This window comes from Truncatella angustata, assembly GCF_020726525.1.
Source record: "Truncatella angustata strain MPI-SDFR-AT-0073 chromosome Unknown BKA67scaffold_5, whole genome shotgun sequence".
Taxonomy (NCBI): Eukaryota; Fungi; Ascomycota; class Sordariomycetes; order Amphisphaeriales; family Sporocadaceae; genus Truncatella; species Truncatella angustata.
The window spans coordinates 1,235,383-1,258,006 of NW_025763385.1; the positions used below are offsets into that span (position 1 = coordinate 1,235,383).

Genomic DNA, 22,624 nt, shown 5'->3' on the forward strand with positions numbered 1-22,624 from the left:
GAATGCGTGATGTGGACATGATGTGTTGTTAGAGCAGGCCGCGATGGATTTGCTCTTCCCAGCTTGGCTTGTGTACTGAACATCCAAAAGACTGGCTCTCACCTCCTATCGTCCCTGGGCAGATTTGGTAGCTGATGGTCACAGATATTCACGACGTATGAGTACCAGAGACGAATATGGCTTCACATCGGCCGACCACGGAATGAGTCTCTTGTATCGGCTCTGATGAGCATCCCACTTTTTGCCACGGCCTTGATGTATTTGCCGCGGGATCGGGTCAGAGACCATAGACTGCCGTGGTCAATTTGGTAATTTGCCAACGCAAATACGGTCCATGGTAGCCCGGCGAGACTGGCCGTCCAATGCTCCTCTCGATATACACAAATATCTAGGAATCGGTATCCTCCGCCCCGATATGTTGCCCAGTGGGATGAAATGTATCGACGCAGTATTGGTGCGCTATACGAGGTGCCAGTACTTGTCAAACATACCTTCACAAGTTTGTCCCCGGCTCTGAAACTAATATTCCTGCAAGCTATATATGGGAATCATCTTTATTCACCTAGCAACCCGGAGAAGACGTGCGCGCACTCTACTATCAAGAATGGTTTCAGATTGGTGTGTCAAGCTCTGCCTCCACTAATTTAGATGTGGAAAGAAAGCTGAATTACGTAAAATGTTTACGCGGCGCATTTCAAAACAAAAAGTACAATACTTCCGAGCTCCAAGATGTAATAAGGTTAAGCTTTGGTTTATTATAGTATTTTATACACATCATAACATATAACACATATAGAGCGGTTCATCTGCTTTATGCATGAAGTATACAAGAGCAAAGACTTTCGCAAGCTCGGCACCACCTACTGCTACACTGAATCTTCCTACTGGCCAGGATTCAGCCTTCATGCTGTAAAGCAGACCTGACAGGAACTGCCTTAGATCGTCATCGAATTAGTCTTGGGGGTGGTCGGCGATAATGCTTCTAATATCAAGAGTGATTTTCTCGGTGTTGCACAGGAATTGGAGTGGTGTATTGAGCATGACTGCCTGCCCCATCTATTTCTAGTCTATAGTCCGTACCGTCGAATTACTAATACATACAATGATGGGAGTCTTTTCAAGGCAGATTCCTCATAACGCCTTCAAACGCCACCAAAGCAGCCGCGTTCGCGGGGAAAGCCCTCAAGAAACACGGCAGGAAACCTCTCCAGTATCCTTTGTAGCCAGTCTCCCTGTACACAGCCTTTGCGGCATCGGACCACCTCCTGAACTGCGGCGTGCCATCATTCAGCTTCCCGCCCATGGGGTCCGTCATGATCCTCTGCTTCACGACGTCACTGGGATAACTCGTAATCCAGAAGACCTGCGCGCTCAGCCCTCCGGCCCAGAAGTTGATCGCCGGCGCGCTCAGCGACGTCCTATCCCGCAGTAATCTGGTGAAGACATCATACGAACCCCACCAGAAGAAGAAGAAGGAGCGGAAGAGCAGCGTGGCCGCGAGGCCCTTGTACACGCCCCTGACGCCATGTGCGCCGTATATCTTCTTCAGACAGTCGATCGGCCCCGAGTACAGCCTCTCATTCTTCTTGGCCGAGTATTGTATCTGCAGGCGCGCCTTGATGTGCTCGACGGGCGCCGCGATGAAGGAGACGGTGGCTCCTGCCATGACGCCGGCGAGGCCATGTCCATACGAGGGCAGGTGGGCGACGGCGTGGGCAGCGCCGGCGATGGGCTGCTTGTGGTCGGCGGCGGCCGGGTCGGCATGCGGCAGTGTGGGGGTGTGTTGGAGGAATAGGTTCTCGGCCAGCAGCCGGCGGTATACGGTCAGGGAGCCGAGCATGATGCTGTCCATGAACATCCATCCCACAAGCGGTGGCGAGGCGCCCTTGTAGAGCCCGCGCACGCCTTCATGGCGGAGGGTTTGGGCGACGCATTGTAGGGGGCCGGCGAAGCGCGACGAGTCGGTAGTCTGCAGGCGGACTTTGACCGTGTCGAAAGGATGGCCAACTACAGTTTGTCGTTAGTTGGTTTTGGTGCGGTCTTTTGGGGTCACACTTGTCATGGCGAGGCTTGTTGCACAGGGCTGGTTGCCCGTGAGGAAAGTTGCAATGGAAACAGAAAAGCACGTACCCGAGAGCTTCGCAATGCCGGAGAAAACACCAGCGACGAAACCCTTGTAATTCTTCGTTGGGCTGGCCTCTGCCGGCTTCTGCTTGTGCTTCAGGTCGGCTGCCATCTGGAGTTACATCGAGAAGAAGCGTGACAAGTGACGGTCGGTGCAGGTCGCCATGACGTCTAGTATAAAACAATAACCAAATGCTGACTATCGAGCGCTGGAGTTTGAGCCAACTGCGTTGGTCTAGCGCCGGAATCGGCCTCTGGAGTTAGCGGGCCACTTGATCTGTAAGCGAGAGTCCTACTGGCTGTTTTAGCAGTGCAAACGGATTAGCGAAACAAAGTCAATGACGAGCATACTCGGCATCAAAATCTCAGCCTCCACGATCATAAACCCACTACGGATCCGTATGTACTATGTACTGTGCAAGTCAGACTATGTAGTTAGTCTAACCTAGTACCAACCCGCAGCACCCCCTTAATCATGTCACGTTCTGCTGGATATGTGTTAGGACGACGACCCTTCACGTGGTTTTTCTCACCCCTGTACAAGTATCGCATGCTCATAGGTATTCAGTCCGTTCGAGCTTTCTCGAGGGTCGAGCACCAACATCAACTCGATCCCGCTTCGTCCTCAGCAATCTGGCTGTCTGCGGTCTTGAGTCTCGATCGAAGGAAACCGGGAAATGATTCGCCTGCCTTCGGTGGTTTGCTCTCGTCACTTCTGGGCTTGACTATGCCACAATCCTTGTGGTCGCTGAGTGAAAGTTAACAATGTCCTACGAGGGGCTTATCCTAAACCACGCGCCAAATGAGGGAATTGCAAACGGAGACAGAGAACGTTGGGCATACTCACAAAATGAACGCGCCGACCATGTCCCAGTTCTCGGCCGCCTTGTTTGTCCAGACACTCACCCCTCGCGGCGCGACAGGGAAAACTCCATAGCCAGCGTCGTCGATGCAAACCTCTCCCCAAGCCTTCCCGAGTACATCTGCCCATCGCTCACCTGCGTGCTGCCTCCCAACACACATTCGCTTCTCATCACAACGCCAGCCAATGTTTGCAGTGACCGCCAGACCAGCTCCTCCAGACCGCGAGGGATGGCCAAACCTCGTGAAACCAATGCAAGTCTTCGAGTCGGAAAAATAGGACATCTCAGTCCCATAAGCCCAAAACTTCCGTGCTAGCATGAGCCGCGGCACCATCAATCCGTCCTGAGGAGGTGGCTGCGGACGGCGAGGCCCTCGAATACCGTAGATGTCTCCCCAGAAGACGCATGGCAGTCCGAAGTCTGCGCAGAGAAGAATGATGGCATAAGCGATAGGGATAAAGAAAGGCTCCACGTGCATCTACAAAATGGTCAGTAGGACTATTCGACGTGGAATATGGCATCGAGAAACCGACCTCCATAGTTTGGCCGGGTTGCTTCGTTATGTCAGTCAACAAATTCGGGTCACGAAGTCTTGAGGCAACTCACGGTATCGTGATTTGTAACTATAGTCTATAGCAGGCATTATTATTCGAAGCACACCATGGAGCAAAAACAAACTTACAACCGTGTTCGCCGGCTTTATAGCAGCCAAACTATCATCGAAAAGCCTGCGTATATCTGGTTCGGCACCAGTAGAGACCTTATAAAAGCCCTCTACCAAGGGGACGTCGAACAAAGAGAGCCGGTAGTTCATATACTCGACGTAGGCGGAGAGCACTTCCACATTGCCCCTCCAGTATTCCCCGACCACGAACCAATCTTGGCCAACTGATGTATCGATGTGTCGCATCAGGTCGCGGAGGAAAGACGCTGAGAAGTGTCTGACGGCATCCAGGCGTAGCCCGCCAAGTTTAAGCTGTGACCCAAGCCACTCAACCCAACGGTATAGATCGGCGCGAACTTCAGGGTGACTGTGATCTATGTTTGAAAACATGCTATCGAGGTCAAACCGTCAGTGACTGTTTTGCAACGACACTTGCACAAATTGGGAACGCACAGAAAATCGTAATTGCCATTTCCTTCGTCGACGTCGCGAGCCCACTTCTTACCATCCAGTCTCCATATCGCGTTCGACTTGGACCTTTGGTCCCAATCCACACCGTTAAAGTGATCTTTGTTCCACTTCAGAGCGCTATACTTTTCTCGGCGGCCCGCAAAGTCGAACGCGGTCCACGCCTCAACCCGCTGTGGCTTGCTGATGTCTTTCAGACGATCTGGCGCGGCCTAGTCAGCCTCACGCTTAACAACGTGCACCCACCCGCTGCCACCGGGGGAGAGGAACTTGCCCTCGGGATCAACCTTGACAGCCGAGACCACCTCGCTGCGATCTGCTCCGGCCTTGTGGTTGAGGATAGCATCGAATATGATGCCGACGCCGTGACCGTTGGCCGCATCCACCAGCCGCGCGAGCTCGTCCTTCGTTCCGTACTTTGTGTGCTTTGCTCCCTTCTGATCGAACTCGCCCAGATCGTAAAGATCGTACGTGTCGTATCCTGTGCTCACGGGCGACATGCCCTTGGCGGCGGGCGGAATCCACATACTCGTGATGCCCAGTGTGGCAAGGTCCGGTATTGCCCTTGCCAGTCGGGCCCAGTGCTGGTGGTCTGCGGGGAGATGCCATTCGAAGCCTTGGAACATGGTCAAGTTGACGGCACACGGCGCATCGTCCGGTACTCTATGAGTCTCCTCCATGGCTGCAGCTGTTTAGCTTCGCCTAGAAAGGGTTGATCTTATCCTGCAGCAGAACGCCGATTCACCGAGGACGATATGGTTTGTTCCTGTGGCAAGAGGCTCTGCAACCCGGTCAAAATACACGAGGTCTTCCAAATCGCAGAAACCAGAAATGACATGTGCTTTTTTGTAACAAATCAAAATCGTCCTCAATGACGGCATTGTGAGGGCAGACAAGAGAGGTCTGGATTGCCCGTCTGACCTGCCGACAGCCGCAAAAACTAGCGTGCTTTGTCTCAAGTATACCCAGCCCGGCGACTAGACTTCAGACTTAACATGCAGCATAGCGCAACGAATCTGCTTACATCGAGTCACTACTTGACTTTGACGCGTTCTCATGCTGAACGTAAAATGGAATTCGAGATCTATACTCGACTTGGCGATCTAAACCAGTCAAAGGACTCTGTCAGATCTTGCGACCACCCTGCCTATACCGCTCCGTAAATGCCACCCAAGATGCACGCGCTCAATGCCCAACCCATATCTCATTCAAACGATCCAAACAAAGTTCCCATCCGCTTCCTCCTTTTACGAAAAGGGTTAAAACCCGTCCTTCGGCACCCCGTTTTCGCTCTCGGCCTTTAACCTCTCATTGTTGACCCTCACCCACCACGCATGCGACTCGTCCTTTCCGATGAAGTTGCCCTGCTCGTCCACCTCGTCCCAGGGCTTGGGCGCCAGGATGTAATGGACGTTCTTGACGCTCTCGTCCCTCCAGATGGGATCGTGGACGCCCTCCCACCTCATGGTCTTGAGCGCGTTGTAGATATATGGCAGGGGCACCCAGCGGCCCCGGTACAGATCCGACAGGACGCTCTGGTCGGCGAAGTCCATGTTGACGGCGTGGTTCTCCATGAAGTCGACGATCTGCTTGAAGACGGCCTTGCTGGGGTTGACGACCTGGAGGCCGCCGTTCATGAAGCCGAGGGGGCCGACACTGGGGTCGATGCCCTCGGTCTGGGCCTTCTCGGGGTCCGGGTGCTGGTGGGTGAAGGCGCAGTTCTCCTTGACCCAGTCCTTGGGGTAGTGGGGCTTCTTGAGCGGGTTGCAGACGCAGGCGTGGCCGGCGGCGAAGACGCGGCTGCCCACGCCCTTCTCGACGTCCGAGGGCTCGTCCAGGTCCATCTCCATCAGCTCGTCCATGTTGCGCAGCACCAGCATGTCCGAGTCCAGCTGCACGACGCGCTTGTACTGCGCGAGGGAGAACGGCGTCAGCTTGCTCCAGCAGTCGTAGAACCGCGGGTCGTTGCTGTAGTCCTTGCCCTGCGTGGGCAGGAGATACTCGATGCGCTGCGCCGGGACGCCGCGCGCCTTGAGGACGGCGAGCCCGGACTCGGGGAATGTGTCCGTGTATAGGGCGACCAGCGGGTATTTGGATTTTTGTTGCTTCAGCGAGAAGTCGAGTGTGAGGAGGCCGGAGAGGTAGGCATTGTTTGTGATCAAAGTCGTCCAGACTATAGAGACAGCCAAGTTAGGAACACGTGAGAGAGACCGCAAAGCTGCAGATGTTGGGTGGCATACCCTTGTCAGACTCAACTGCTTTCTTGCCGTCCGCCATGATAATACTATATCGTCGAAGTTATTGTAGTATATGTGCAGGAAACGATAGCACGGATTTTGCTCTGGATTGCTGGCCCGCAGTGCGATCTTCAGAATTAAATATGGGATGGGAATGGTAAGTTGGTTCGAGAAGAGGCCCAGAAGAAGAGAGGATCTAGTTGCGGTATATAATGATCTGCAGATTGTCACTGCGCTGTGGACACAAGTATAGTCCAAGAGCCAGATAACAGGCACTAACACGATAAGGCTGGGGTTTCAGTACTCGAAATAGAAATACCCAAGAAAAACTTCCAGTTTCGTCTCCGAGTCAAGGAACTGTTAAGCCGCGTAAACACATGGTTTCGGACGAGAGCGCGCCCCTCTAAAAGAGCTGCTCATTTGTACATGCCCCTCGAACAGCACCCCACCAAGCGGGAGATTAATACCCTTGAATGACGTGCTACAGGCCATCCTAGGTTACATCTAAAGGTTACTATGTAAGCTTAGGTTAGTTGATATCCACAGGGACTGCATGCACTGCACGTGGGGCCCGCATAGGCTATCGACGCGTTCAAACCATGGCATTCCGAAATGCGCTCAACAGCGATCGCCTTCTAGAAGTCGATAGCTAGCGAGTGTACTATCCATAGACGACCACAGTCGCATCGCCAGCCTTCCTGACTCGACACAGCTCGACCGTCGCCCCTCACTTCAAGCCGCCGCTCAACAAGATACTCTGGCCGGTCATATAGCCAGTCTTGCAGAGCATAACCACGACGTTCGCGCACTCTTGCGGCGTGCCGAGGCGGCCCACAGGTATGTTCTTGACATCGCCAGGCGTCCCCTCCACGAACTTCGCGTCTGGTATCATGCCCGTGTCACCGATCATGGCGGGTGCCACGTCGTTGACCGTGATGCCGAATTGGGCCTGTTTTGCTGCCAGGTTCTTCATCATACCGGTCAAACCTGCCTTCGAGGCCGCATCTAAAAATTGACAAGAGGTTAATCGCAAGCGTAACATGTTCGTTTCTGACATGAGTTGAAAGGTGTCAACGCCTCAAGTCCCGTCTCAAGAATGCCCTCTTCGGTAATGCCAGACGAACCACTGGGAACTCGGCACTACCATCTGAAAATGCACATAAAATGCAACAAACGATATTTTTGTGAAGATGCATGGCAGGAGGTTGTACTGTCTCCGTGGTCAGATGTACAAGCAGGGTTGCACATACAATGACATCCGTTAATCCCCCCACCACTTGCTGCGATCGAGCTCACAAAGACGATCCTACCCCAGCCATTCCCCTGCATCCACGGCACGCTCAACTTGGTCAGCACAAAGCTGGCCCTCAAGTTGACGTTCAACGTATAATCGAACTCGTCGACGGAGATGTCGAGGATGTCTGGGATACGCTTGCCATGGCCGGCATTCGAGACCAAGATGTCGGGCCCTTGGTGGGGTTCCAGCTGGTGGTCCCGTCTGAGATCTCGAAACAGGCGTTCGATGTCCGACACAGACCCAGTGTCCACGGTGTGGACCGAAATCTTTCTCCCTTCGTTTCCCCTTGTGGCGGTAGTACCTACATCTCTCGCCGACGACAAGATCTCCTCGACCAGATCATCGACTGGTTGCCGATTCTTGTGGCAGGTCAGTGCCAGCGAGGCACCCTCGGCCCAGAGGCTTCTGGCACAGGCCGCGCCAATGCTGGAGGCGCTTGTATTAGTCCCGCCGGTATAGCAACAACACTCGTAGCAAAACGCTCAAGTTTCCAATGCAGATTGACATACCCCCCGGAGGCGCCAGTGATAAGCGCTAGACGGCCTTTAACATCGTTGTCCACTTTTGACATCGTGTTGTGGTGACTCGTTTTCTCTGCATTCGAAGGGCACTTGATTGTGTTTCCGGTTGATACACAGGTGTAGATAGCGGGGAAATCGGCAGACAGCCCCACCAGCACTACATGCGTAACCTAACCAGATGGATCTCAGCATCGGTTGCGGTTGTGCGTGAAGCACGGTCTACAGTAGTGGTGATCCTCGAGAATACCTTTTTGTGGCATGTCCTCCATGATGGCATTTGTTGCCTATCAAGGAATTCACGCTGGACGTCATGCGCATATGATATACCAAACTGCTTGGTTATGACGACAAGCATAAAACAACATTGTGATGCTGTTTAAAGCGGCTGGGGCCGCCGGGATTTGTTGAAATCTGGTATTCTACTGGTACAAATAGGATATAAGATATCATACAGCTTCGTAGCAGGTTGCCATCTTCAATGTTCTGTCTCATCCTAATTTCAAGTGAAATGCATCCAATCTGAGGTATGGTCGGGGTGTAAATGAAATGAAAACCGCCCAGTTTCGCCGTCTATGATGCAATTTAAGCAGCCATCATGTTATCCGTCCAAGTCGTCCTTGTGGGCAGAAGACATTGCCCATCCAGTGTATCCGGTGCGCCATGCTGTAATGATCGTGATGCTAAATGTTGTTTTAATTTCAATGTCGCTTGTATTTCTGAAACGTAGTTAGCAACCGTGACTCTCGAAACCTGAGGCGATTAGTGTGTAGAAAAGCTTACCTCTTCTATACGTCTCCTATTGTGAGGATCAAGCGAGTTGGTCGCACCCATCAGAGTTTGCCCAATAGCCTTACTTGAACCTATCAATGGTCTGAAAATAATAAAAGGTGCTTGCTTCAGGACGGCTTTTGCAGCATCCTGTGCGCTCTGACTCTCCTGCACGGCGCCTGGGATTGCAATAATGGCGTCTCTAGCCACGTTAAGATCCCGAGCCAAACTCGAATAAGCACCCCTGAGGCCCTGCATGACGCCATTCGGTTGTTCAGCATACAAGCTGATCTTCTTGGTGTTCTCATTGTCCACATCATCGTCCTCCCAGCTGCTTTCCTGCTGGCCTGGCCTGACGAGCAATCCTTCTGCGCCTTGAAGGACATATTGCGTACCTACGGCGACTTTGGCTCCGAGCTTCACAATCTCCGTGCCCGTGGTCTTTGCGAAAGCTGCGGCTCCCTTCCCAATGCTACGAACAATCTTGCCGTCCTTCTTGTATTCCCTGATAGGAACCTCAATTAGGTCTTTGAACCCACTGCCAACATTGACAATTGGGCGGACTGCTGCAAGACCAGTCAGAATGCCTGGCAGTTGATTGCGCTTGATTTCGGGCATCCAGATATCATTCAGCATCTTGCCCAACCTATCGAAACCCGATACACCATAAACGATAGTATGTCGCAATACCATCCGAGCCTCATCCAGGATGAGGAAATTCATGAACTCGGTTGTGTGGCCAGACCTGAGCCCGGCGTAGTCTACGCGCTTTGGCTTGAAGTCGAGCTTGACAGGAATAGACATAACCTCGGCCCTTTGGACAAACGGCACATCAGCTTCGGAAGCATGTATTGGTGCATCCGGATCCTTGAACTCGAAAAACCGGGTGATGAAGTCTAGTGCATCCTGATCCACATGTAATCTCAACGGAAGGACCGTGACTTTGACTACAAGCTCTGTCGCCGAAAGTTCTTGGACCGGCTTCACGTTTAGTAGCTCAAGGTGAACCATACTAGTACTGAGCTCCCGCTCGCCTGCGTCCTGGTCATATGTCGCGAATTTCTTCCAGGTCGAAGTCGGAACGTGGTCGAAGACGTCCAGATCCTTAACTTTGACGTCAACGGAACTTTGTGTCTCGCCAGAGCCGTCTGAAAAGTTGACCATATCGACGTTTATACCCTTCAATTCAAAGGTGATTTTATGCCGTTTGCTGCGGTCGAGTCTGAGCCTCTTCCTCTTACGATTGCTACCCATGCGGCTAGGAGTTGCGGTCATCGCTGTCGTCGCTATCGATTCGGTTTCCGTGGCATTGTCGTTGAGCGCCTCGTTGATGTTTCGTGCGAGTTCTCGAGGATCATGATTGGCTGGCACACCAATATAGATAGAGTTGAACAGGAAATCGCCAATAACCTCTTCCTCCTCTTCAATCATGGCTTCCATGTCAGCTGTCACACGTACACGGTCTGAACGGCCCCTTCGCTCCAGAGCTTTTGCTTCGACCTCCTCCACAGCTTTTGTAATGACATCTCGAGTATGGGACCAGTCATAACCATCGAACAAGTTCCAAATGAAATGTACATCTCTCACTCGTACAGTCAAAGGATACCTCGGTGCCCTCGCGTCTTCGGGAGACTCATATCTATTCTCATTCGAGTTCCACCTTGGAGCATACCCATGTATGACTGACTGTGATCCGAAATAGTTGTCATGAACGACAAGATCTGAGTCATCATCTGTGTCGGAGGGCTGGCTACTGAAATTCGTGAGTAGTACCCCGTCATTTGTGTCCTGCGATATTGTATGCTCCATCGTCGAATCAGCAAGGCCACCAGAGTCGCCGAGATGCTCGTCGTAAAACTGGGAATGGATGTCAAGCGGACTTGACTGGCTCGAGTCCTCCAAACCATCCCCTTCCGAATCTTCACCACCTAATTCTTCTGCTATACCAAAGTCATCATCAAAATCAAAAGTGCCTTCAGCCTGGCCAAATGCATCTGCAGATATCGACGCCAAAAGATCTTGCACCGGTACAACAGAAGTCTTATACTTCGGGACCTTACTTGGAGGCGTGGGCGGCGCGAGGGCATTTGCCAATGCGATCAACGTTTGTGTAGAATCTGCACATGTCTCCATGACTAGGAGATCATCCCGAATTTCCACGTCAACGAACTTGGAGCCATCAGGGTTTGTGTCTGCAAGGATACTGGCCTTGGCGGCCGATATGAAGCAGATATCCACAAAGCCCTTCGAACATAGCTCGACAACTTGTTCAGAAGTAGCATTGGATGGACGGCGGCGAGCGGAATGTGCAGCAGACCCCAAGGCTTTTACGTCATCAGTGAGTAAGATCGAGGCTTTGTTCAAATTGAAACCAGCCTCTACCTTGTCAGTTTTGGATAAGGATATTTTCAGCTGCGCATCCGTTAATGCGACGAACAACTTCGAATCTAGCCTCAGAGGGTTCAGGCCAATAAGACAATCCCTGAAAACGATATCGAGCTTTGTTGGTTTGCCTGGGCTCGATTTGCCGTTGTTTGACTCGATAAAAGGTTGCCTTCCCGTGATTGCGGTATGAGCTTGCTCGCCCAAATTGGCAACTGATGCCGCAAGTTGAGCTTCATAATCTTGCGGGGTGGCGTCGTCTGCGAGGTCCAGGACGTCGATAATAGTTGGTACTCGGTACTCAATATTTACGTTGAGCAAGCGAAGCTTTATCACGGGCTCCATAGCGTCTGGGATCATTCGCAAGGTGACGACCGGCCCATTACTCCTCGTTCCTATACCAGATCCTACCAGCTCCTCGGTGTTGTTTCGATGCACAGAGACAGAACCTAACGCAAGAGCAATCAAGGAAGGGAAGGTTATGTGGCCCGCTTCCACGTCCTTAAGTGATGCTTGGAGTTTTCCGAAGCGCCTATCTATGTCCACCGCCACATCAAAACTCCGGATCATGGCAAGGGTGAGCAGGCCTGGCTTGTCGTCCTCGGGAAGATACTTGGCTACAGCTCCAAGCCGAGCAACCTCTTCGCCCAAGCCTGCAAGGCATTGGAGCTGTTGGACATTTTTGACGTTGACCCCAATGTTGTCAAAATTTAGTCGAACCACGGCACCTTTCCTCCTTTGCCTTAGCAGGGTATCTACCATGATCTCGTTATCATTTTCGTCGAATTTGTTCTTCGATGGTATGATGAGTTCCAATAGTCGCTCAAGGTCCTTATCTCTTGGAGCGAACAAGTACTCGATCCGGGTGTTCCTGATTGTTGCATTGACGGGCGGGTCGCCCATAGACCTCCTAAGATATGGCCCTGCAAGGCGAATCTCTGTAATACCAATGCCTACACCTTCGTCACGGGTTATTAGCTTCACAGCACTGGTATCTACAGTGACACTGCATTCTCGTCCTACGAGGTCTAGATGGAACCCGCCAACTCGCACATTGACCTTGTTATCTTGCGCTGCTGACTTATCGTCGGCTTTGATGGGTGCATCAAAACGGACGCCTCGAGCTTTCTTCACCGGTTTCGATGGACTGCTGGCCGTGGGAGATGCACTCGAAGTTATGGATGAACCCATATTTAAGAAGCTGCTTAGTCCGCCAAACCAACTGAAAGTCTCATCCAGCCTTTGGCAGTCAAGCTTTAGGTGTAGAGGAAGTGTCTTCACTTCGCAGCGAGTCGCCTCTGCGGTCTGGGTGATTTTCAATGATACATCAGAACCTGCAGAAGGAAACGCATCTCTGACGGAAGCGCGCATCTGCAAACGTTGATCAAAGGATACAATGTCATCATTTGTGTAGCCGAATCGGAACTTCTCTAAATCGACAGATGTTATCGTCGAGCTTTCAGTTCTTGTCAACTGTAGCTTCAGGTTTCGCAAGGTTGATGTTAATAGGGCATCAGAGCCAAAAGCAGCTGAACCGGAGTTAAGCGCCCGCTGAGGAGTTTCCGCAACGCCAATAAGCGTCTCTAGAAATTGGATAGATATCTGCTCGACAGATATCTTGATGTCAGGTTGAGGGGACGCGGCTTGCTTTGACGACGCAGGCTTCCGAACCGCTTTTGTACCTTCTTCTCTCAATATGGCCATAATTCGCGATACCACCATAGCAAGTAAGAAGCTGATGGAAGAGTCAAATCGTACGTCAAGGGGTGCGAGAACAATTTCAACCGATCCGTCCTGAACAACTTCATGTTCGGGAGATATGGAAGGCGTCTCATCCAATTCAGGCGGTGTCAAGGGACGAGCTGATGTCGAATGAGTGTTTTCATGTATCGAAAACGCACCAGGCACATGGGGCGCAACCGATCGCTCAAGACCATGTCGATGTGCGGATGGTGCCTCATCGGCCGGTGAAGGCACTGCAACGTGCTTGTGATTGGATGGTACATATACCGATACGGAAGCAAGAGAGATGATTTCTTTCACAAGGCGAGTAGGACCGCGGGGCGTGGTGGTACCATCGGGTGCTACAGGCTCTGGGCTACGGCCCCTGCTTTCCACTTCCCCAGAGAGTACTGTTGGTCGATTTGTCGACTTTCTGCCAGAAGGTGAGGGCGAATCTGCGCGACCCAAGACAGACGACAGGTGGGCAGATTCCGCTTGAGAGTATGATTCCGTTTCGGCTGATACGTCGACGAGCTGACCCTGTGGCACCGGCTTTGTTGAGCCCTTTTTCGTGTCCGGAGAACTGTCATAATTTGACAGGTCCGAATCGTCCCAAGCACCAGGCATGACAGGTGTGATGTTGGAAGCTCCAGTATTGGAGAATGCACTCATGTACATGCTTTCAGCTTCCTCATGGCTAAAGACGTGAGACTGTGCGAGGTCTTCAAGGGGTGACGAAGGGTTATCATTTGCAGGCGTTTCAGTGGGCAAATCCACAAAAGGCGCTGGCTTCCAGTCAATTGTAGGCTGGAGAGAGGGTTCTGATTGCGCATCTCTCTCAAAATCCGACCAGCGTTCTGGCGGCGTTGCTACTGTAGATTGGGCAGGACGGCGCACCGCCTCTGAAGGTGAGAAACCTCGTGGTGCTAGCGCACGAGGAGTCGAAGGGGCAGATCTCAGGTCGTCTTCCAGCAAATCATCTTCTTGCGAGCTGTTGAATTCATATGGAATGTTGAAAGCATCTTCACTGTCCATCATTGGGTAATACTGACTTTGGGTCAAGTCAGTAGATTCATTTAGAGGTCCATAAACACTATTGGAGAGTGGATTGTCATCCTCCTGGGATGATGGCGGTGGCTGTTTGGCCGTCATCACTGGCGAACTCGTTGCCGCGGAGGAAGGCATTGACGGAGTTCGCGCAAGCGTCGAGAAAACGTTGGCCTCAGTAATCAGAGAAGCTCGGATTCTGTTCAAAGAGATATGACGTTTGCCGTCCCTATGGACCATGGCAGGTAGTCCTTCGGTATCCGCCCGCTGGAGTTGTGTAGTCACTCCCTCTACACTAAGATCATCGATGGCAAGTTGAAAAGTCACAAGTTCCGGGGTAGTCGAGTGAACTTCGACGGGTACTTCGACATCCAGCTCAAAGGTGACGCCTTTAATAGAGACTTGTGTTCGATCGACAATGCCCTGGAGGAAGTCTGCCAAGAACGCAGGCAGGGACAGAGCCTGTCCCGTTCCCATAGGTACGTCATCGTCACTGCCATCTTCACTGCTTGCGACGGATGCCGCAAGGTCGTGGCTCTCTGCATTCAGGGCGGCCTGCAACTCGGCCTTTTCTTGCGAGGGTTGAGCATCCAGGAAAGACTGGGCCAAGTCAATAGCGTGCGGCACAACGTCTTCATCAACGGAGCGGCTCGTAGATTTCCTGCTTCGCGCTTGCCTTTGTTCTTCCCTGAGGGATTCTTCTGAAGCAACTTTTAGCTTAACTTGGACGCCGTCGACTTCAACGACGATGGGACTCGAGTATATAGCTGATGGGATGGAGACCCGTAGTTGGAGGACTTTGGCTTTCTGAAGCTTGAACGACGGCGGGAGTTGCAGCAACCGTTCGAGTTTCTATTGAAGCGTCTTGTTAGCAATGGGGCGTTCGGCTGTACGGATAGCCAGCAAGTTCGGACGCAGCTGAACATACCTCTAGCCTAATACCGACATCCTGGAATGTGAGGACGTTGTTCACCCCCCATTCGAGGTCCAACTTATCCACATCCAGAGTATCGGTATCGAGGAGCTCCAGCCGAGAGAGGGCATATCGCAACAGGCGCTTCGACATGTTGGAGCTCCCGAAGGAGCGAAATATTGACGCCATACTGAGCGCGAGTGGTAGCTCAGCAGCGGCACGAAACTACAGAGCCTACTAAGGCTCGAGTGGTGGTTTGCGCTTTTGAGAGGCCAGACGCCGTATGATGGAGGCGATGTCGGGCTGGAACGCTATCACGGTATCGATAGCCCCGATGCGATGATGCGGGGCGGCAGCTCATCGTTGAAGACGGCCCATGTGAGTGTAGAGTTGAGTCGAACAAGGGCCAGGTTCGGTGGAACAGCGTGGTTTCGAACGGAGCAAAGTGCACAAGGCCCAATACCTGGCGTATCACCTTCCTACGAAACGACCTGTCTCCTATGACGGGCTGACAGCTGTGCTTTTGTTTGCTGGTTGGTGGTTGACGTGAACAAGCAGAGGGAATATTACCCTACGCCAGACGCCAGGCTCCTCATGCCATCCCCCAAGGCGCCAGGGACCCCCAGGCCGATAGTGTCATTTGATCCGCTGATGTAGTGTTATCGATAGCGGGGGCGATGTGACGGGTGGTCAACTTTTAGTGGTCGCAGGCGCTGGTATAGCCGTCTTAGTGGCTGCCTCGAGTTCCACCCCCAGGCATCTGACCCAAACCTGAGTCAATCCCATGGTCGTCACAGAAACAACATCTGCATTTTCGAGAGAACGCTGCTTCCATTCTTGGGTTTGAGCATGGACCATACCATACTTACTGCAACTAACAACACATGTCATGTCCTTTGCGTGCTGCTGCCGCTGCTCTTGAATTCACAGGATATATAAACTGTCCAACATTCTGCAACTGTATCTGAGCAGTAGTCATCCGCGGGGTCCCTATTGTGAAGCCATCGATCTAACGATAGTAACAAGTCCATCGCATTCCCAACTTGGATCAATTCGAGCACCGTAAACACCCTGTTTGCTGACCAGCCGCAACCTTATACTGTGGTGGTCGAGGCAGGTTGACTGGATATGCAGCTGGTGTCTACTTGACGTAGGCATAGTGTGTCTACAAGAGTGAGTCTTTCTCCGGCGCCACCCGTTGTCAAACCACCCAAAGAGCATTCCTCTGCCTGTGTCGGGGACAGAATTCATCAACTACCCTCACCATTTCTCCATCCATACCGCAGGAGATACCGCCATGGTAGTGAAAACCAAACGCGAGCCTCCACTGGGCCGTGACCCAAAAACGGCAGCTTTCTCGAAATCATTGATGAACATACTGCGATAAACCAAATTAGCATAGCCTTGGCAGCCTCCCGATAAGACATGTAAGCACGTAAAATCAACCTTTGACAGCGGCACAGCTTTTCCATCCGTATACGATCTTTCGATTGAGGATCGGGCCTTCGTAGTATACCTCGGGTAGCGGAGGCCTGTGCGCTATGATGTATTACACTAAATACCTAGACTCGAACAGTATTCTTCTCTTCTCTAAATTTTAAGCCGGCGAACGTCAATTTTTTTGGGGGAATAGATATTAACAATATCTATGGGGCTTCGTTGGCAGCCTAGATAGACTTCCCGTTTATGTGGATGCGTATCTTTGGAAGCCTCTTGATTTCACCAGCTTTAGATTGGGGAGATACACAGCATTCTCCTTACAGTAATGTATTCGATGCTTCGGATTTACTACTTTCACTAACAAAACCGGAATTAATCTTCTTTCCACATACATGGCATGCCGTCGAGGTCCTTGATTTTCTCAGCGACACACCGTCGCCCCACGAGAGGAATCTCTTCTCTCTGTAGACTAGCCAGTTACGACCAAATTGTCTTTCCTCTGTGATCCGTAGGCTGCCATGATCCTCTTGCCCACATTCTCCCCAGACCAGTACGCTCCCGTCGCTGTGCCCAGAGCGACGAATGGGGCTGTGTGCTCCCCAGCGAACCACAGACCCTGATCGGGAAGACCCTCTCTCATAGCTTCGATGTCCCTGTCTCCCTCTTCAAGCCCGACTTGGAAATTACTGTAGCTACCGTTGCCTGCGAGATGATCATGCACCCAATCTGTAGAGAATGACGCAACAGGTTGACAGCCAGGGGACGAAGCGTTGTAGTGCGGCAGACGCGAGTAGTAAGGCTTGAAAAAGTCGTACAGGAATGCTTCTCTCTTCTCCGCGGAGGTGAGTTTCAGAAGTTCGCTGGTGATATGGCGTGATTGGTCCCCATATATGTAGAATAGCAGCGTTGGGTGGCCAGTGCCATCGGGGAGCGAACCCAACTCGACTATTTCTTGATTCCACTTCTTTGGATTTGAGTTAGTCGCGTAGCTCGGCGAAAGCCATTGGCAAAATCCTGTGACAGTACGGCCGCGTGAGTCTTTTTGAAGCCAAAAGGCCTCACGGAAACTTATGTACACCTTTTCAAGACAACCGTAGCCAATGCTGTTTATGGCCTTGGACAATCTGGTTGGCAGTGCTGGACTGAATGCCTCGGGATGTTGCTTCAACCAACCTAAAGGGGATGTGAAGACGACTTCATCGAATTCAAGAATTTCCCCTGTAGCAACCGCCACTTGAAGACCGCCCCCGTCACGACTAGTTGTATTGACATTGGTAACAACTGTCGAATATTTGATGTGCCCTTTCTCTATCGCTGGTTTTGCTATCGACTGCAAGATCTTTTGATAAGTGCCAGCGCAGAACAAATTTTCTGGGAAACATGTCAGCAAATATTTGCGCCATTCTGCCCATCCAAAGACCGATCATCGATTCGAAAGACTGCACCTGGACTGCCATTCAGGCATGAGCTGGTGGCGATAAAACTCACAAGTCAAGGCTCGGAGGTGTGAAACTGACGGAAGCAACTTACCTCCTTCGATGCATTCTTCCAACCAGAAAAACTTCAAGCTCTGGGTATGAACGGGACTTCCAACAAAAGCCCCCCACATTTCAGCCATCTGGAGAATATAGCGACGTTTACTCTCGAAATCTGGTTTGGTTTCTGGTATCCGCTTGACAACTTCCTGCTGGAAGAAATCCCACAAGCTTACCTCAGGGCTGATGGTCGATGAATGTGCGTTGCTGTGAGCGAACGCATCCTGGATGATCTCCCACATCATCGTGGAGCAGTTGTCTCCAACCGTCTGAGGTAATAGTTTGCCGTCTTCGTCGTAAATGTAAGAGTTCTCATCCCAGCGACTATATGGAACCTTTTCCTCTGTCGCGATGTCCAATATCGGGTTGTCTTCCGTCCCGTGGATCCAATTCGGACCACAGTCAACAAAATGTCCCGTTGGGAGTTTTGCTTGTTGCACTCGGCCCCCGATCCGATCGCGGCCCTCTATGATAGTTACTTCGAAGTTGCCTTTTTCCAGGAGGACAGCGGCACATCTCAAGCCAGCTATACCAGCCCCAACTACTGCTATGCGCGGTTTGCGACTAGCATTTCCCATGCGGCGCTTTTGCAACAGTAAGTTAGCAAGGATTTCTTATAGTGGTGCTGGGGTGTTCACCATGTCAACTCTGTGGCCAGGATGGGGTCGGTCCACCATCTTTGAGTCCGAGGTCAAGACGCTCGCGAGACGACAGGTCTTCAGGTCCTGCGAAATGCGCGATGTGTTTCGGCCAAAGCCACTGTTAATGTTCATCGAGTAAGTATCCATATTGATATCTCACGGCAAAACAATAGTATCATGCATGCAACAGCGCAAAGGAAAGCGAGGGGTATGTAAATAGACGATTTTGAGGAGTGGTGATTAGCGTGGCATCTATGTACCAAGTTTGAGATTTGAGGAGTATCGGAATAAGTGCATGTGTCGAGGGTGTAAACAGAAACGCCCGAAATTGGCAGATTCAATCACAAGTAGTTACACGCGCGAATCAGCGTGGGGCAAGTATATCACAATAGCACTTGCCACGGCCCAAGAATAGGCGGAGGTCAGGAACCAGCCATTACGTCTAATGAGAAAGCAGAGCTACTCTTGACTGTAGTGGCACTATTAGCGACCTGGCTATCATCGCCTTCTTCGCTTCGCTTCGCGGTGGTGGAATATTATCCCGCGATGCGGCTGCCCTTGACGCAGGCAAATGACGGGCACTGTCTCTCGAGAACTGGCAGGACCGGCCAATAGCGGACCAGCCCAGACTATGGCTGATGGTGCCGCCTGAGCTCGTGGGAAGGTTGGTGAGATAAGGTCGCATCTGATGCCCACGCCGCTAGACAGTTCTCTATAATTGGACAAGCTGCTACTAAGCTGATCTGGGCCCCAGTGCTTGACAAAGGCGCTTACTTGGCATTGCTGTGGTAAACGAAGTGATCACTGTGCATCTGGATGAGATGCGAAACAACGACAGACGTACCGCCAAGACGTGGTGGGAGCAAGTAGCAGGGATTTTGCTCGAATAGAGAGCGTCATGTAAAACCCAAGACTGCGTTAGGACAATATCTGTATACTGTGCATTGGACGGTGGATGAGGAGCCGGCGTTGACCCTATCACGACTGACGACAAACGGCGAGGCGAAGATATGGGATGCAACGAAGTGAGGCTGACACGTGCTATCGTGTAAATCTGTAGGTTTCAATCTTACACCGCATCAACGAAGGCCGATGTGTCCGGCGGCCTATCACCGATGATGCTGAATGCTAGCATTTTGCGATTCCGCCTCCAACCAAGCCGTCTGCGGGCGTGCGAGCGCGGGCTTCCGCGCCTTATGTGGAGTATGCAGCGATTCTGGGGAGGCTGCACTGTGCCTTGGCGGCTCAGTAGCAGAGATAGCAGCAGCAGCCGACGAAGTTTGTGGATAATGTAGACATTGTGATGAATGGTGCTTTCTCTGAGTATATCTGAGAGGTTACAGGAGTCGTGGTTCCAAAGGAGCATAGTTGCCATGTATGGGTCCTAGTCAAGTATGTATTTACAACAAGAACCTACGGTTAGGTTGGACTACGGCAATTACATACTGTACTCAGCACGGTAAGCCTGGGTTGTTCACATGCGAAAGTCAGATCTGGGCTTGCTGGGCAGCAGGCAGATCATGCCTCATGTCCCATGCCCTGCAGCCCCAGATTCTTCGAATCAAGCTACACTAGCGGCCCCCCGTTAGCGGCAGCCGCCGTAACCAATCACGACCAACACGATTACATCGGCCAAAGCATTTCCTGAGCCGCAGTGCCGAGGTATTCATCGAAAACGGAAGATTAGTGGGTTGTCGTGCTGTTTCCCCAGGTCGCTAGTCGGCGCAGAGCTAGAAATGCCATGGTAAAATGGAGTGCAAGGCCTTGTCACGCGCCGAGGAACCCCAGGTTGAGGGTCCCTTAAGACACCGAGCAGACCACGTTCCTAGGTTCCTGCGTTCCTGACTTTGTCTCTTTCTGTCGTCTTGTATCGTGATAGCTGCGCTGAGACAGTCCTCTTCGATCTATTACGTTATCTTGTAGGACCCAGTATACCCTCCTCCCGCTTTCCGACATGTCCAAGACCTTTACTCGCGACGAGGTCGCCAAGCACACCACCGAAGACGACGTGTGGTTCATCATCGATAGCAAAGTCTACGATGTCTCCGACTTCCTCGATGCTCACCCCGGTGGTGAAGCCGTCCTCCGCCAGGTTGCTGGAACTGACGCAACCGTTTCTTTCTACAACCTCCACCGACACGAGGTCCTTACCAAGTACGAAGATCTCGCCGTAGGCACTGTACAAGGCGAGAAGCCCTCCGTGGTCACGCCGCAACCCGGTGACTTGAGCCCCGTTCCTTACGCCGAGCCCCTCTGGCTCTCACCCGTCTTCAAGAGCCCATACTACAATGAGTCGCACAGGCGGTTGCAGAAGGCTATGCGTGTGTTCCAGGACAAGTACATCACACCAGAGGCCCTGCTAAGGGAGGCCGATGGAAAGTACATCTCGCAAGAGCTGATCGACCGCATGTCCAAGGCGGGTATCCTGCACATGCGTCTTGGTCCCGGCAAGCATTTGCACGGTGTCGATTTGCTCGACGGTGCTGTCAAGGGTGACGAGTTTGACTACTTCCATGACCTGATCATGGGCCAGGAGGGTTCGAGAGCCAACGCACGCGGCTTCCAAGATGGAAACATGGCCGGCATGGTCATCGGGCTGCCTTGTGTCATGAACTACATGAAGGACGAAAAGCGTAAGAAGGCAATTATGGACGAAGTCTTCAGCGGCAAGAAGAAGATGTGTCTCGCCATCACAGAAGCATTTGCCGGTTCTGATGTTGCTGGTTTGAGAACAACAGCTGTCAAGACGCCCGATGGCAAGCACTACATCGTTAACGGAACGAAGAAGTGGATCACCAACGGTGTTTTCTCCGACTACTTCGTCACTGGTGTCAAGACTGACAAGGGTTTGAGCGTCCTGCTGATTCCCCGTTGCGAGGGTGTTGAGACCAAGCTCATCAAAACCTCGTACTCCACCGTCGCCGGTACGACTTACATCACATACGATAATGTCAAGGTGCCTGTCGAGAACCTGCTCGGCGAGGAGAACAAGGGCATTTACGTCATTCTGTCCAACTTCAACCACGAGCGATGGACCATGGTTTGTAAGTCTGGTCGCATATTCCACACCCGTCCCACTTTGCTAATGAATGTGTTTTTAGGTGGTTCCGTCCGCAACCAAAGGACAGTTGTCGAGGAGTGCCTCAAGTGGGCTCATCAGCGCATCGTTTTCGGCAAGCGCCTGATCGACCAACCAGTCATTCGCCAGAAGTTGGCTAAGATGATCGCCTTGGTCGAGTCTCACCAATCATGGCTCGAGACCATCACATACCAAATGTGCAACATGCCCTACAAGCAGCAAGCACAGTTCTTGGGCGGCCCTATCGGTCTCTTGAAGATGTCCACAACGAGAGCCGCCCACGAGGTCGCCGATGAAGCTGTACAGATATTCGGTGGCCGTGGACTGACACAGTCAGGAATGGGACGAGTGATCGAGATGTTCCACAGGACATACAAGTTCGATTCCATTTTGGGTGGTGCCGAGGAGGTTCTTGGCGATCTTGGCGTAAGGCAAGCCATGAAGGAGATGCCAAATGCTAAGTTATAATTCTGTACAACCATCACATACGCATTAGGCGTTGTCAATCAATTTGAGATCATACTCAGGTCTAAGCCATCAATAGGCCTCACAAGTTCGTACATTGTTCCACATTATCGGCAACAAAACAGGCAGAGAATACGCAGGTACCTCTTGTAGCGCTCCTTGCACCGGTGGACTTGGACATCAACGCGGCGGAGAAGCCTCTTGCCTACGAATCTGTTAGGCCCAATGTCTCGTTCCTTGAGTGACAAAGCAAATTGTTGGGTAGGGGTTTGGACGTGCAGTACAGGTTGGCTCCAGGTCAAAGTCAAAGTCGGGCAACCGGCAAGAGACAATATGGTATGAGGTTTAATGATGTATTATTGGCAGACGAAACGAGCTGGGAGCGTGGCCGGTTCTGGGACAAGACGAGTTTAGCCTAGTAATCCCTGCCTCACTGTGTCGTCAAACCACGAATTCGT

The 22,624-nt window shown here is 51.9% G+C and overlaps 8 protein-coding genes across 8 annotated transcripts; 2 read left to right on the forward strand and 6 right to left on the reverse strand.

The window, feature by feature from the left end:
• Positions 1-1,117: 1,117 nt before the first annotated feature.
• BKA67DRAFT_659541 (carrier protein YMC2) lies at positions 1,118-2,236 on the reverse strand (the record flags this gene model as incomplete). Its single annotated transcript, XM_046107455.1, has 2 exons — positions 1,118-2,007; positions 2,131-2,236. The coding sequence occupies 2 exons, from the start codon at positions 2,234-2,236 to the stop codon at positions 1,118-1,120; spliced, it is 996 nt and encodes a 331-aa protein (XP_045957156.1).
• Positions 2,237-2,927: 691 nt separating this feature from the next.
• BKA67DRAFT_678021 (alpha-amylase) lies at positions 2,928-4,799 on the reverse strand (the record flags this gene model as incomplete). The annotated part of the gene is made up of 6 exons (XM_046108844.1): positions 2,928-3,465; positions 3,521-3,541; positions 3,594-3,617; positions 3,670-4,042; positions 4,105-4,331; positions 4,407-4,799. 6 exons carry the CDS (start codon positions 4,797-4,799, stop codon positions 2,968-2,970), a joined length of 1,536 nt encoding a protein of 511 aa, XP_045957157.1. The 3' UTR covers positions 2,928-2,967.
• A 229-nt stretch (positions 4,800-5,028) lies between these two features.
• BKA67DRAFT_567807 (glycosyltransferase family 8 protein) lies at positions 5,029-6,768 on the reverse strand. Its single transcript, XM_046102997.1, has 2 exons — positions 6,360-6,768; positions 5,029-6,292 (listed from the first exon to the last, which is right to left on the reverse strand). Exons 1-2 carry the CDS (start codon positions 6,394-6,396, stop codon positions 5,379-5,381), a joined length of 951 nt encoding a protein of 316 aa, XP_045957158.1. The 5' UTR covers positions 6,397-6,768; the 3' UTR covers positions 5,029-5,378.
• BKA67DRAFT_692173 (3-oxoacyl-reductase) lies at positions 6,769-8,284 on the reverse strand. Its single transcript, XM_046109205.1, has 3 exons — positions 8,163-8,284; positions 7,607-8,079; positions 6,769-7,361 (listed from the first exon to the last, which is right to left on the reverse strand). The coding sequence occupies exons 1-3, from the start codon at positions 8,222-8,224 to the stop codon at positions 7,084-7,086; spliced, it is 813 nt and encodes a 270-aa protein (XP_045957159.1). The 5' UTR covers positions 8,225-8,284; the 3' UTR covers positions 6,769-7,083.
• Positions 8,285-8,577, forward strand: BKA67DRAFT_567812 (uncharacterized protein). The gene has a single exon (XM_046102998.1). The coding sequence runs from the start codon at positions 8,336-8,338 to the stop codon at positions 8,552-8,554; it is 219 nt and encodes a 72-aa protein (XP_045957160.1). The 5' UTR covers positions 8,285-8,335; the 3' UTR covers positions 8,555-8,577.
• On the reverse strand, positions 8,578-15,605 carry BKA67DRAFT_646889 (uncharacterized protein). Its single transcript, XM_046105928.1, has 3 exons — positions 15,022-15,605; positions 8,955-14,945; positions 8,578-8,890 (listed from the first exon to the last, which is right to left on the reverse strand). The coding sequence occupies exons 1-3, from the start codon at positions 15,193-15,195 to the stop codon at positions 8,873-8,875; spliced, it is 6,183 nt and encodes a 2,060-aa protein (XP_045957161.1). The 5' UTR covers positions 15,196-15,605; the 3' UTR covers positions 8,578-8,872.
• A 1,310-nt stretch (positions 15,606-16,915) lies between these two features.
• BKA67DRAFT_518501 (flavin-containing amine oxidoreductase) lies at positions 16,916-18,559 on the reverse strand (the record flags this gene model as incomplete). The annotated part of the gene is made up of 2 exons (XM_046098013.1): positions 16,916-17,817; positions 17,977-18,559. 2 exons carry the CDS (start codon positions 18,557-18,559, stop codon positions 16,916-16,918), a joined length of 1,485 nt encoding a protein of 494 aa, XP_045957162.1.
• Positions 18,560-20,576: 2,017 nt separating this feature from the next.
• On the forward strand, positions 20,577-22,169 carry BKA67DRAFT_659547 (acyl-CoA dehydrogenase/oxidase; the record flags this gene model as incomplete). The annotated part of the gene is made up of 2 exons (XM_046107456.1): positions 20,577-21,666; positions 21,724-22,169. 2 exons carry the CDS (start codon positions 20,577-20,579, stop codon positions 22,167-22,169), a joined length of 1,536 nt encoding a protein of 511 aa, XP_045957163.1.
• Positions 22,170-22,624: the final 455 nt, after the last annotated feature.

Bases quoted from the DNA above. Each gene is read 5' to 3' on its own strand.
- BKA67DRAFT_646889 (XM_046105928.1), bottom strand. From the start codon at position 15,195: ATGGCGTCAATATTTCGCTCCTTCGGGAGCTCCAACATGTCGAAGCGC. The intron at 14,946-15,021 runs GTATGTTCAGCT...ACGCTTCAATAG, and splicing joins ATGTCGGTATTAGGCTAGAG to AAACTCGAACGGTTGCTGCA.
- BKA67DRAFT_567812 (XM_046102998.1), top strand. From the start codon at position 8,336: ATGCGTAACCTAACCAGATGGATCTCAGCATCGGTTGCGGTTGTGCGT.
- BKA67DRAFT_692173 (XM_046109205.1), bottom strand. From the start codon at position 8,224: ATGTCAAAAGTGGACAACGATGTTAAAGGCCGTCTAGCGCTTATCACT. The intron at 8,080-8,162 runs GTATGTCAATCT...AAGCGCCTCCAG, and splicing joins ATCACTGGCGCCTCCGGGGG to CATTGGCGCGGCCTGTGCCA. The intron at 7,362-7,606 runs GTATGTGCAACC...GTCAATTTTTAG, and splicing joins GGGGATTAACGGATGTCATT to ATGCGGCCTCGAAGGCAGGT.
- BKA67DRAFT_567807 (XM_046102997.1), bottom strand. From the start codon at position 6,396: ATGGCGGACGGCAAGAAAGCAGTTGAGTCTGACAAGG. The intron at 6,293-6,359 runs GTATGCCACCCA...CTGTCTCTATAG, and splicing joins AGCAGTTGAGTCTGACAAGG to TCTGGACGACTTTGATCACA.